The following is a 14,144-nucleotide window of genomic DNA, read 5'->3' as shown; positions in this document are numbered from 1 at the left end:
TTTGTTACTGAAAGGCATCTTGTTGGAACTTATTTCAGATTTTCTGCATGAAATATTAAAGCTTTCTTGTAGATCAAGTTATGGAATCAACTTTCAGACCTTTGGAATATATTTTGTTATGAGAAAACACAACATGACATAATTTGACACCAACTCAAACTACAGTAAATCCTACAGTTCAGACATGGGTAAGTAAATGAATATCTTCAGTGACCAATAAAAGCACATCTTGCTTTGAACCATTATTTATTCCCAAAAGATGTTGAACACAGTGGGACTCCAATGTAACATTTCTGAAGAGCAGCCTGTTGGAAACACAAGCAATATAAAAAGCAAAGTATTCAAGTCAACGTGAGAATTTTAGATCCGTTATCTTTCAAGCATCTCACCTCACATTTTAATTAACAAAAGAAAACCTGAAACAAATCACCCTGATAAAACTACAAAACGAACAGGTGAAAAGAATATTTTGATGTAGGCCGTTTCTTCTATTCCCATTCCTCCTCATCAGTTGCAGCCTGGAACGCTGGCCGGCTGCTGACATTGACTGGAAACAATTCTCCCTGTGGGTGGTGAAGACACAACATTGAAGAGTAGCTGCCGTGCTGCCATCCTACATTTCACAATGCTCATTAAACACTGATAATATTTGCTCATCAGGGGACTGCAACTAAAAATGCAAGAATTTGCCGTGCCGTGGAATTGAACTTAATAATTGAGTTAATAAAAAAGATTCATGAATGATGAAGATAGATGTAGAAAAAAAAAAAATCCAAGAACCCAATTTAAGGAGATTGGTGCTTTGAAATTCAAATGTCAAGTGAGTTAACAGATTTTTTACCTTCCTTGAGTCCAAGGCAGCAAAGTCCTTTCTCGGGGGGTTGAATTTCCCAATGCTAGGACTGCTGAAGGCAGATTCCTCTAACCATGAGGGCACTTCCTGCTGTGCCTGCCAATTCAAATGGACAAACCGGCTTGCTTGTCAAATAATACTTAATATAGTGTGTTCGAAACATTTCCCTGGTGTAAAACATAGCTTAAAAAAATATAAAAGAAAGGGGAGGGGGGAAGCATCCATCTAGTTCTCTGTCCACTGGAGGCCTTACCTTGGCTAGTATTGTTACTAGGGAGTGAGCCAATGGGCTGTCAGTGTCTGGGTCGTAAAAAGACACAGCCCTCCCAATGTTACCACAGCGGCCAGTTCTCCCAATACGATGAACATAGTCACTGATGTTGTTTGGGAGGTCAAAGTTGATCACATGTTGTACATCTGGGATGTCCAGACCACGGGCAGCTACAGAGGTTGCAACAAGAACAGGACATCTGCCAGATCGGAAGTCGAAGAGAGCCTTCTCTCGCTCCCTTTGCTCACGGTCCCTGCAGAAATTAAACGGGACAAAAATTTGATGCACAAGAGATTTTTGACCGTCCATGTCAAGGAGAAACACAATGAAATGTGGCATCAGCTATTCAGAATATTTTAGGGTTTTCATCTAAAGAATTATAGAGTTTGAGACATTAGAATTTGTTGGTCTATGAGCCTTTCTACTACTGTATTTTCACGCCTTTTAACCCGGTGCGCCTTTTGTATGGATTATGGTAAGATTGGTTAATGGCAGCTACCATGGTCAGTAGGCGTGGCCGAAGTAACAGCAGTAAGAACTATAAAGAGGAATTCCAGTCCAGTCCCAAACCATTTCTGTGTGTAAAGACCCCAAAATGGCTCCTTGCAAGAGACACGCTTACAACACAGAGTTCAAACTGAAGGCTATCAGTCACGCAGTTGAACACGGAAATAGAGCAGCAGCAAGAGAATTTAACGTGAACGAATCAATGGTGCGGAAGTGGAGGAAGCAACAAGACGACCTGCGCCAGGTAAAGAAGACTCAACGGAGCTTCCGAGGAAACAAAGCAAGAAGTGGATTAACAAAGGGACTCCAGCTGCTAAATATTGGTGTCAACAGGGCATTCGAAGCTAGACTGCGAACTGCGTGGGAGCAGTGGATGATGGAAGGCGAACACACGTTCACCAAGACGGGGAGACAGCGCCGAGCAGCATACGCCACTATCTGCCAGTGGATCGTAAATGCCTGGGCTGATATATCAGTCTCGACCGTGGTCCGAGCTTTCAGGAAGGCAGGGATTGTCACTGAAATGCCAGACAACACCAGCGACACCGACCCTGATGACGACTTTGACGAGACGGAGCCGGCCATGTTGGACGCCGTATTAGCACAACTGTTCAATTCGGACACCGAAGAAGAAGAATTCGAGGGAAACGCGTAAAGTGAGCTTTACGTGTTTCTTTTGTGTATTTACAACTGAACAAGGCTGATCATACTGTGAATATGGACATTACCGTTTGAACAATGTTGGGTTATTGTTATATTGCTATTGCTTTGCACTACTTCGAGAGTTACGAGTTCCAGTTACCGTATATTGTGCTTGCACTAACGTTTGATTTACCGCAACAGTATCAGACTAATTATTTTACGTGTTTCCACTACGTGATAAAAATGGTGCACTAAATCTAAGATTTATTAAACTCCACTATCCACTTGTGATAAAAATGTTGCACTGCTTGTTATAACTTGCTGTTATTAAAAGAACTGTTACACGAAAACACTACGTCACTCGGGAAAAATAAAACAGCTGTTTATTCATTTTGGGAGTAAACGGAGTTGTGAGAACGCCGGTTTGTATTCTATTAATAAAGTTTGGCTGACTTATCTGTTTTATTGACATTCCTTTTAGCGCAGCTCGATCTAGTGAATGCGTCATGCAACCCCAGCCACGACTGTAGTTTCTATTCTATGCGCCTTATAACACGGTGCGCCCTATATATGAAAACAATTCTAGAATAGGCCATTAAGTGAAGGTGCGCCCTAAAGCACGGTGTGCCTTATGGTCGTGAAAATACGGTAATTGAGCCCCGGTGGAGCGATCGAGGAATCCTAAAAATCCATAAATAAGCTGCATCTTTCTACAAACCACAGGGGTCAAAGTGTGGGAAAGAAGTTAATTTGCGGTAGTTATCCACCATGGTCAATACATCACTGTAGGTCAATTAGTTACACGACTATTTGTTAGGATAATAAAATTGGTTATTTTCCCCTATTCAGCCAGTATATACAGTAATATAAATAATATCTACAGGTGTCTGGCACAGTGTGTAGCTATAGTAGCAGTATATATATATATATTATATATATATATATATATATATATATATATATATATATATATATATATTTTATATATATATATATATATATATATATCTCTCTATCTCGGTGTGACCTATTAGAACTGGACATCACTAACCCATGAATGCTGGTAGTTGGAACATTTTCCTGGCACAAGTGAGCAGCGATAAAATCAGCTTGCCTCTTTGTCTCCACAAAGACCATGGTTCGCTCCGTCCCTGCGGAAAAATATCCATCCTGAAAACAGTCCTTGTCCACTATAAACAGATTTTGGGCAAGAATTCTAATTTGGGTAGACCCAAAAATTTCATAAACCGGAATTTTTAACTTGGTATCTGAATGTCCCATCAGTGTATTTCTTCCTAGAGCGTCTTGAACATTCACTTCATCTTTGCATGACTAAATTTAAAACATGACTGTGCATAATTCAGAAGAAAATGAAGAAACTTGTAAGAAAGAAGTATCATTTCTTGATATTTATCAGATGAGGTGAAGGATGCAATGAGTTAAATCATGTGTGAATTCAAGAAATCCATCGCATAAAAGCGGTTGTAAGAAAAAAGTTACCAGTTGATTTGACGATGTCAAGGAGTTGTTCCCTCTTGCAGAACTTTGTCACTTTAACAAATGTTTGCTCCACATCAGTGCAGGCTCCACCCACTATCCCAACAGTCAAGAATAAATAATCCACTCTGAGGAAGTCTCTTGCCAATCTATAAAAAAGAAATAAATGACACACATACACAGTGACATCGACAGAAGTAATTACCAACCTCTGGATGTCCTCAGGGAAGGTGGCGCTGAACATCAAAGTTTGACGATTCTCTTTAGATGGCATTCCAGGTGTACCCACCAAGCGCCGCATGTCAGGCTCAAAACCCATATCCAGCATCCGGTCAGCTTCATCCAGCACCAAGTAACGCACCTTACTCAAGCCCACCTAGAAAACATCAGTTCAAAGTTTTAAGCTGTCAACTCAGTTTAAGACTACCGTATTTTTACGACTATAAGGTGCACCTAAAACACTGAGATTTTCTCAAAATAAAAAAAAAAAAAAAAAAAAATCAATGGTGCACCTTATAATATGGAGCGCCTTGTGTGTGGACTGAGTTCCAAAATCTGCTGTGCGCCTTTGGTGGGTGCACTACGGTAAACGCTCCGCCCATCAATTAGCGGCACACCTACACGTAAGGATCCCCTAAAATGGCGCCGGTCAAGCGAGACGCGTATGAGTGAGGCTTACTTTAAACTGCAGGCCATCGAATATGCGGCTGAAAATGGCAATCGAGCAATCTTAGTGTTTTCGCTTTATGAGGAGGCGGCATCTCTCCATACGCGCAAGGACAACTGTTGCGCAGCGGCTGCCCGCGGATTACCAGGAGAGGGTGGCCATCTTCCTAACCCTAACCCTAACCAGGGGAGGGCGGCCATCTTCCCTAACACTAACCAGGAGAGGGTGGCCATCTTCCTAACCCTAACCAGGAGAGGGCGGCCATCTTCCCTAACCCTAACCAGGAGAGGGTGGCCATCTTCCCTAACCCTAACCAGGAGAGGGTGGCCATCTTCCCTAACCCTAACCAGGAGAGGGCGGCCATCTTCCCTAACCCTAACCAGGAGAGGGCGGCCATCTTCCCTAACCCTAACCAGGAGAGGGCGGCCATCTTCCTAACCCTAACCAGGAGAGGGTGGCCATCTTCCTAACCCTAACCAGGAGAGGGTGGCCATCTTCCCTAACCCTAACCAGGAGAGGGCGGCCATCTTCCCTAACACTAACCAGGAGAGGGTGGCCATCTTCCCTAACCCTAACCAGGAGAGGGCGGCCATCTTCCGCACCTACTGCCTCGACAAGATAACCGCGCCCAGCCACATCACCAACATGGATGAGATCCCTCGGGCTTTTAACATCCCTTTGACCCACAAAGTGGAGAAAAAGGGGACCGGCACGGTGGCGATACGCACAACGGGGCACGAGAAGTCGTCGTTCACCGCGGTTCTCGGCTGCCACGGAAACGGACAGAGCGCTGGATGACGGAAGGCGAACACTCCTTCACAAAGACTATGAGGCAGCGGCAGGCAAGTTATGCCACCATATGCGGGTGGATTGTAGACGCATGGGCTATGATACCGTCTTCATGTATTGGAAGAGCTTTCACAAAATCAACGCTGAACCGGAACCGGTCGGTGAGTCTGATTCAGATGATTAAGAAGAGGAATTCGGGATGTTGGACATTGAAATAGTGCAGCTGTTTAATTCAGATACAGAAGATGAAAACTTTGATGGTTTTGTGGTGGAAGAATGAATATTTTGTTCAATAAATGTGTTGAAACTCACCGTTTTACTTCCGTTGTCATTTTTTACTGTATGTTTCAGCATGCACCTAATAATACGGTGCGCCTTATGTATGTTTTAAATACAGAAATAGCATCCATAAATGTGACTGCGCCTTTTAATACAGTGCGCCTCGTGAAAATACGGTAACTAGAACTACCTTTCCTCGTCCAATCACATCCAGCATCCTCCCTGGCGTTCCACACAGGACATTGCAGCCCCTTGACAGTTCCCTCAGCTGGAATCCAGTATTTACTCCACCATAAACCACTACTGGACGAACACATGTGCTTTAAAGAGGAAACATGCATTAGTAGCTGAAAGAAAAGTTACATGCTTTATCTTCCATTCTGTTTCTGGCAGCAGTCTTCCAATGCGCTGCCCAGCTAGTCACAAAAAAAAAAAAAAAAAACTTACTCAGGTAGCCATAGATCATCTTGGTGTACAACCAGAGATTATAAAGTAGTACGATTAAAGTCTCTTCACAATTAACCATTTCCATGCCAATTAAACAGATTGCCAACTCAGGTATTCCTTCTTCCCAAGGTTTAGCCCAACAAGCACACAAAAAAGCCCATTTGTGTAGAAATAGAGCATCAATAAAATGTTAGTTTGGGAAGTATGATGCAATTAGGAATGTTAACCATAGCAACAAAATGACAACCACAGCCATCATGCTTACCCAAAGGAAAATTTCCTGGCTTCCAAGAAAATCTGGCCAATAAGCTCCCTGGTTGGGGCAACAATGACGGCTTCAGGTTCCTGGATTTCACTAAAGGAACTGGCTGCAACTCCATCCGCCATCAGCTTTTGCAAAATAGGCAGGAGAAATGCAGCCTGGAAAGGGAACACATGTGTCAAACATGTCCAAAAAGTAAAGCTGCAACAGAATTATAGACTGACCGTTTTACCAGATCCTGTTTGGGCACAGGCCATGAGATCTCTGCCAGCACATATGATTGGGATACCATGCTTCTGCACAGGGGTCGGCTTGATATAACCGGACTTGGAGATACTTTTCCTTAAAGACTCGCACAATTCGGCGTCGTCAAATGTCTGAAAAACAAATGCTAAAATTATTCAACAGCAGATATAGTTCAGCAAAGCCTGAGTCATGTGCAGCTCTGCTTGGAAAGCAACACTGACATCTGGTGGCCTAAACACTTTAGAGCATACCAAGTGTTACCACTAATGCCAGTCAAACCCATCTTAGAGCAATCAAAGCTTTAATGGACTATAAAGACTTCATGTAGGTGGGATTATCAACCTGTAGAATCCATTGCTTATGCTATTGCATATGGAAACTCATTTACATTTGTATCAAATGCCCCAAAGCATCCACCCTCGCTGTGTGAAGGAGAGGTATCGTAGATCTTTCCTGCCGGCTGCTGTCAGACTGCACAATAAACATAACACCCGCTAACACAATCTGAATATTATATATTCTGATATGTATATTGTATTCACCCTCTGTACTATGTACAGGTACACAGAGGCCGAGTATCCATTTATCTGGATTATTGTAAATATACATCCTCTTTGTATATTCCATTTGATTTCTATTTGATTTTATCTTATTTTTCTCTGAGTGCTCTTGTTGCTGTTGTTGCACTGTAAATTTCCCCGTGTGGGACAATAAAGGATCTGAATCTGAAAATGACCACCTCCACAAGTGGTTTGCATATGAAATCACAAAACATTTACAATTTTTTTTCATCTGGCCACCAAATAATTTGGTCAATAGTACAATTTAAAAAAATATATTTTTTTTTTTTTTAAAACCTTAACTCTTTAAATGTGAACAATTTTGTATCAATAATTAACCTGTTAGCACTCGTTTATGTACAATTTCTCAACCATAAGCATTCAGTTCATACCCAGAGAAGTCCAAATGTAGTTGGCCTAACACCCAGAGAGCTTGGATGGGGGTCGAGTTATGAGAGCAAGTATACGGCGAGCTGGCCTACGCGCATGGTGGCTCATCTCCACCCATGATCCACATAACCCACGACTATTGCAAACTGCTTTGTAGAAACAAAATGTGGCTGCATAAATGATTCATGCCTGTCAAGTGAGAACTGTAGTTTGATCTAAATGTACTTAATCTGAAGCAGAAAAGAGGCCTGAGTTTTGAGCAGTACTCAAATCAACAAAGATAGAAGACTATGATCCTGTTGCTCCTGCTATTCGGGCTGCTGCTGCTCTGGTCACTTCCATATTTCGCGTAAACCCACTGCTCTCATTTACTGTAGCATACATCATTAAAACCCTTAAGCATGCTCGACATCCAGTTATATCTGGGTCTTGAACACCTCAAAGTCTGTCTGCAACTGGACAAATGAGTCTGACATCTTCACGGTGTTCACCATTAATTGTACAACTTCCTCACGCGGGTGTGAACGAGGACAAAAAACAGTCAGCAACCTCACGACTAGTCTAAAATCATGTAATGTGAACAGGGCGTTACTGGGGCCATCAGAATGATGAAGTCAAAAGGAATATCGGTATGGTCATGCAGGGAAACACAGATATAGCTGCCCCTTAAATGTCTGTCCCTGCCAAGATGGGATTTTGTTTTCTTTTACTTTTTTTTATTTTTATAAAATGTAGGTTAATATCTGCTACAGCTTTGACTGCAAGTGTGAAAGGGAGTTAAAAGGCTCTTATTTTTATTTTTTTTATTAAACACACAGGCTAGATGGCATTAATTTGTACAAGCCTACATAGAAGTAACGATACCCGTTGAATCACATACCTGAAAAGTAAATGGCATCATGGTCACCATGTTTTCTTACCGAGATAGCTTGGGGTGGAGTAACTCCACTGACTTCCACCATGATGTCATCATACTTGTCAAAGTTGATGCCCGTCTCATAGTGGGCAAAGATGGACTCTTCATCTTCTGGTAGTGTTGGGGGTATATACGTGACTTTTGGCTCTGAATATACAAGGAAATTATTCAAGATTCCAAAATGAACATTTTTTCTTTAAATATGGCGCAAAACATTTGAATAAGACCTTACTTTCTTCGTTGCTTTCTTTCTTTGTGTCTTCACCTGCATAAAGAAAAGGTCTGCCACATTAGTGAAAAGTCAATACTCACTCGATTTTAATAAGTTAAAAACAGACTTAAACCTTGAGAAAAGACCTCTTCATCCTTTCCACGGTAGCCTGGGTGAAAATTTGAGTGAAAAATATGCTTTCAACAATGTAAAACTGACTTTATTCAACGTTAGATTAATATTTTACTACCTCCTCGAAAACCTCCTCTGTTCCCATCCTGATCACCACCTTTAACAAAAGATCACATTAGAATTTTTACAAATACAAGCAGTTTAAGGAGAACATAAAATGGTATGCAACAAACACCTTGTCTAATCCCTCTTCCTCCTCTGCCACCTCTTCCTCCTCGATATCCACCTCTTAAGCCTGTTAAGATGACAATACTGATATGAGTCAAAGGCATAAAAGAGAATATTAGATGAGAAAAATTAGTATCCTACCATTTTCAAAGTGTCCATTATTTCCTGTAAATAGTAGACAGCTTAAAATGTAAATTCATGTATTTTTGGGAATCTGAATGTAAATGCAAATGAAATGTATAAAAATATTACCATTGAATTCAGATGAATCCTTTCTGCCAAAATGTCCTCTGCCAGCTCCTAATCAATACATAAATGTCAAAATAAATTACAGCAGTGACTTTTTTAGAAGAATAGCAAGTAGTACCAAAATTAAGACTCACATTATTTTGGACTTGTTAATAATTACAATTCTGCATATTTTAAATCAATAGGATTGACCTTTTATTCAGAATAATCTTGCCTTTATTTTTTGTTAAAGCCAACCTGAAATTGCGACTCGGCAAGTTAATATGTGTACATCTTACCTCTGAAACCACCCATTTCTCCTCCTGTGTTGTTCCAGTTGTTTATGTGGAGTGGTTCATCTATGTAGAACAAAATATATATTCAATAAGTGAATATGAACAATACTCCAGTTACCATAATACCATTCAAGACTACTTGCTATTCTTCTCATTAGCTACTAAAAAAGAAATGTAGTTTCAGTCTCATAGTGCAAACAAGAGTTGGGACAGCAGTCCATAATGTAAGAGTAAATAAGGAATTGGCTACACCAGAGGTAAATAAACAGCAAAGCAAATGACCTCCAAAAAGGACCCAAGTTGAACAATAAACAATCAACAATATAAGCAGGACTGGTGTACTGGCTGTTATTGGGTACAATTTTAGAGAGAAAAAGAAGTTTCACTGAAAGGAAAACCCAGGAATATATCATAGCTCTCATAACTTTGACCTATCAGACTTTTATAGCCTTACTGGGATTATGGCTTGTAAAAAAATGTCATTAGGAAAGATCAGTTGATGCCAGTTTTAAAGCTTTATAAATACTCAAAACAGCTCTAATCAGCAGCCATAGGTTCCTCTAAGATGGAACATACTCCAAAAATAAAAATGACTGAGCCCCCAAAAACTGAAGGCAGGAAACATATATAGGAATACAGCAATTTATGTTTCCAGCTACAATTTCAACAATTCAAATTGTAATTAAGAAATAGCAGTTAACAAGAACAGCGAAGGTCAAGATAAGAAAAAAAAAAAAAAACCTTTTGACACCATAAGGCCTGCAGGGAGATTTAACAAACTGATATTATGGTACATTATTCAGCAAATATGGTCTCCATGGAATACTCATCAGAAGAAATCCTCTACTGCCATTCTCGCCACAAAATTCACCATAAGGTGTTCACAAAGAACATCTCGGTGCCTGATGCATTTTAAAAATAAATCCTGTAGAGGTTAAAATGGAACTCCAAGCAAAGGTTTGTTTGGGGAACAAAGGTTACAGAATTTTGAGAAAAGACCCCTTTCCACAATGAATCATGCTTTGGGAAAGGTGGAACATGCAAGACAACCAAGAAATAGCTCAGAACTGGAAGGCTTTCATAAGAAAGAATGGGTGGAAAAAGTCCTTAAACAAGAACTGAAATTCATTGCCATGTCCAAAAAGCATGCACATTATACAGACTAAATGGGAAAAAAAATCCTTTGTCACAGGAGCTTGACAGTGGACAAATGTACATGGAAGCATGCATGAAGTCACTGAAACACACATACTGCCCATATATGCATTTTCAGATGGTTTTAAATTTTAAGTCAGTATTAACCCACCTGAAGGAAAAGAGTATGTAAATCCATCTCCACCCCTTCTGCTGCCTCCATCTAAAATGAAATAGCAGTTATGAGTGCTGTAAAACCATATCATGTACACGTATTAAACAATAACACTAGTTGAATTATGTGCCCATGTTGTTTGAAATGCACCATCTAAAAAAAAAAAAAAAATCTCAATCAATATATATGTGTTAATAATAATCATCATTCAAATGAAGTTTGAATCCAGTTCAGCAAACATACCTTCATACAGGTTATGATTGGTTAGATTGGTTGTGGCCGCAGTAGTTGTGCCCTGCAGAAATACACTCAACTCAATGTTCTTTAGCAACAGCATTTTAGTTGTATTTTCCATTCAGAGATTGGTATTACAACTCTTACATAATGCATGAATAAGAACAAAGTACATTTCTTTGTTGAATTCTTCATACTGTTGTTAAATGCATGTAGGCGTGACAAAACAACTAACTTGTTTTCTATGTGCGTATGTATGTCAGAATAACCTTTTTCTTGTGGACATCTTTAATGTATTGATAGTTTTAATTAGCACAGGACTGCATTAATACATTGTGCTACAGTAAATTACCTCTTCTTCCCAATCATCCATTTTAGTTCACCTGAAAAAAATGAGAAAGTCAAGACATAAATGGCAAAAAATGTACTGAAATACCTTAACAAATAAATAGCTCATAGAAATGAGGAAGAGAGCATCTTTTCACACTTTAAACGCAGATTATTCTGTTTTAAAGAACAATTCCAGTCAAACTCCACATGGAGCTTTCCTTAGTTGCTAAATATTTTGTGGCCCTACTATACCAGACAGAAAGCCTCTGGGCCGATGGTGAACAGTTATCTAGCGTGTGCGGAGCCAGTGCTGTTTGCGGGACAGATATCTGGCGCAGTGAAGCTGCGTCTGTTCCAGTCAATGAGCCGCTGCAGCCATGCGGGGACGCACAGGCCTCCTGCAACCAGGAGCCATTTTGGAAAAACAAAAACCACAAATTATTCCCATACATTAGATTAGACACAGAATATCAGAGGTTTAGCCCTGTGAAACTACCCGAAATATTGCTTTAAGTTAAGACTTATTTAGTTTAAAAAAAAAATAAAAAATACATTAATAGATTGATTAAACTGCTCCGCCATGGTTTGCCCAATAAAACGGTCACCCAACATGGCGCCCGTAATTACTGGGCCCACAGGAAACAATCAGAACCCAATTCCTTGGTATACTTCATAAACATATTCAAACGTGGATTTGTGGTTCATTTTACCCCTAAATTCCATTAATATGCATGCATGCATTAGCATGCACAATGGAAATAAATCACGTTAAATTAGCAACCCCCAAGCTAGTTAAAACATTTTACGACTTGGCATGTACATTTCGAGCAAACTACGCAACATGGCCTTCTGCATCGGTCAAACCACAGAGGCATTTCAAACTACAATAAAACGCCGGTGTTTGAGGTTATAACAAGACTGTGAAGGTGAAGGCCACGTAGAAAGTGCACACCTGAGTTTTCGGCCTTTCCGCTAAATGTTTTCACAAATAGGAAACTAAGCCGACACGGACCGAACTCTCGGACCGACTAAGCATTCCTTAATCTTTATTAAAATCAAGTTTTAATGAGCTACTATTTTTTAATCCACGTACTTACTTATCAAGAGAAACTCGGTGACTTGCTCAACGCGCTGTCAGACCGTCTCCTCGGACTCGGCCTTGCCGCTCTTCTGTTAAGTGTCGTGTGCAATTCTACACGCACGCCGAGCCAGAGTTGATGGTTCCATTACCCCCCCCCCCCCCTACACACACACACTCACACTCACACACACACACAGAGAGACAGACACCTGGAAGTATTTGTAACACGATTAATTCATGCACGTTTTTGTTTTTTGAATGAATGCAAATGATCAGGTAATGTGCCAAAACACACCACCAATCTGCTGTTTCTATTTTATTTGCCAGAACTAAAGTCTTTTTTCTAAGTTCAAGTTCTCTAATCTCTTGCAGTGTCTACTTTAAGATACTTTAAGAAGCACTAGGATGAAATTATGTCCTATGGGGTTTTACTAGGCCTGGCAGAAATCTAAACCTGATGGAAATGTAAAGGAAAATGTATTGCTTTGGAATTCATCAAAGAATTCAACAAGTTTTCCTTTCTAATTCTGACCCAGAGGATTTAGCAGAATGGTTATTTTTTAAGTTTTAAGGACATCTTGACAGAACATGACAAAACTAAGCCGAAAATGTTGGGATCGGCAGTATGGTATATTTTCCATTTATACAAAAATCCTGTGCATTGAATAAGATTTATATTTAAAAAAAATAATACTCAGAACAAGACTGTTTCCATGTTCTTATGTTGTAAATATTGTACTTCTAGTGTAAACCAGGCCAAATGTCAAAGAGTTGAATATTCTATTCAAACAACAACTATTACGATTATGGCTACTGTTGCTGAAACTCCATTCCCATTGTGAGTGGTGGAAACAAGTGAAGCTGCCACGGCTAATCATCATTTAAGAGTTCATAAAAAATTGACCTCCTCTCTTTCTTATCCTCATTTACATCATCTGCCTCCTTTTCAAGAGCGCCTGCCTCTTCTGTTTGTTTTTTTTGCCATGACATAAATAGGTGAAGAAGAAGAGGCCAATTGACCAGACGGGCTCTCACACCTCTTTATCCATTGTTTTCTCCAAGCCCACATCCTGATCACAGCGTTCTAGCCTCTCAACTATTGGCTGATCTGCTCTTTTGTAACAGGCAACTCTGTTGTTTGCTCAGTGTATGTGTGGGATGACAGACATTGGTGGAAGGCAAGCATTCCAGTTCTACTTTGGAGTTTCTATCCAGGGCTCTATAAACAATCAAAATTTTCTGCAGCATCTTGGCCCTCATAGCATAACCCATTTCAGCCAGCCATGGCCAAACATGATGTAGGTGAAGGATTCAATCTCCTGTTGGGGCTTATCTGTGACCAACTACAATGTGCCAAGCTGGCTAAAAGCCTCCTGGAAGCTTGGGTTTTGCTGCAGCTTCTTTAAGGGAGTTATTGTGCTTTCCTCTTTAAAGATGCTGGGACACTGTTCCCCAGAGAAGATGTAGTATTCTAACAGAGTGTGCTTGTTAGAATCATTATAATAAAGTTATCTCTTATTTGCTTTTACCTTGTTATATTCTTTATTCTTGTTATATTGTTTCTCATTACTTAATGTTTCTTATTATTTGTTAATGCTTAATGTTTGGGATGTTTGATGTGTGAGCTCGTACCCCTCTGTTCAAGGACGACAGAAATGTAGCTACTGTAAAGAGTATTAGGAAGAGACATTGACTGGAGATAGAGCTGCAGAGCATGACACGGGAGGACACAGAGAAGCAGAACGGTTTCTTCTTTTATGTGTCTATTA

General features: G+C 40.2%; 1 protein-coding gene across 3 annotated transcripts; it reads right to left on the bottom strand.

Moving 5' to 3' along the window:
• Positions 1-229: 229 nt before the first annotated feature.
• Positions 230-12,582, bottom strand: ddx4 (DEAD (Asp-Glu-Ala-Asp) box polypeptide 4). 3 transcript variants are annotated; one of them, XM_057027922.1, is made up of 22 exons: positions 12,392-12,582; positions 11,547-11,692; positions 11,317-11,347; positions 10,974-11,025; positions 10,728-10,778; positions 9,425-9,484; positions 9,150-9,197; positions 9,039-9,062; positions 8,905-8,964; positions 8,788-8,826; positions 8,671-8,706; positions 8,559-8,591; positions 8,331-8,473; positions 6,439-6,591; positions 6,218-6,372; positions 5,696-5,825; positions 3,980-4,146; positions 3,774-3,919; positions 3,325-3,424; positions 1,107-1,377; positions 842-949; positions 230-563 (listed from the first exon to the last, which is right to left on the bottom strand). In XM_057027922.1, the coding sequence occupies exons 3-22, from the start codon at positions 11,335-11,337 to the stop codon at positions 489-491; spliced, it is 1,872 nt and encodes a 623-aa protein (XP_056883902.1). In that variant the 5' UTR covers positions 11,338-11,347; positions 11,547-11,692; positions 12,392-12,582; the 3' UTR covers positions 230-488. The 3 variants fall into 3 exon arrangements, with proteins under 3 accessions (XP_056883902.1, XP_056883903.1, XP_056883904.1); XM_057027923.1 differs by having other exon boundaries at positions 12,388-12,492; XM_057027924.1 differs by lacking the exon at positions 11,547-11,692 and having other exon boundaries at positions 12,392-12,502.
• Between the last annotated feature and the right edge of the window lie 1,562 nt (positions 12,583-14,144).

This window comes from Takifugu flavidus, chromosome 3, assembly GCF_003711565.1.
Source record: "Takifugu flavidus isolate HTHZ2018 chromosome 3, ASM371156v2, whole genome shotgun sequence".
NCBI classification, from domain to species: domain Eukaryota; kingdom Metazoa; phylum Chordata; class Actinopteri; order Tetraodontiformes; family Tetraodontidae; genus Takifugu; species Takifugu flavidus.
Note: the sequence above shows the minus strand (reverse complement) of the source record. Positions and strands in the feature narration are given on the sequence as shown.

Coding starts and splice junctions, on each gene's coding strand:
- ddx4 (XM_057027922.1), bottom strand. CDS start 11,337: ATGGATGATTGGGAAGAAGAG. Junction 8,592..8,670: donor TGAAGAGGTCTTTTCTCAAG/GTTTAAGTCTGT, acceptor TTCTTTATGCAG/GTGAAGACACAAAGAAAGAA. Junction 8,474..8,558: donor GAAAGAAAGCAACGAAGAAA/GTAAGGTCTTAT, acceptor TTGTATATTCAG/AGCCAAAAGTCACGTATATA.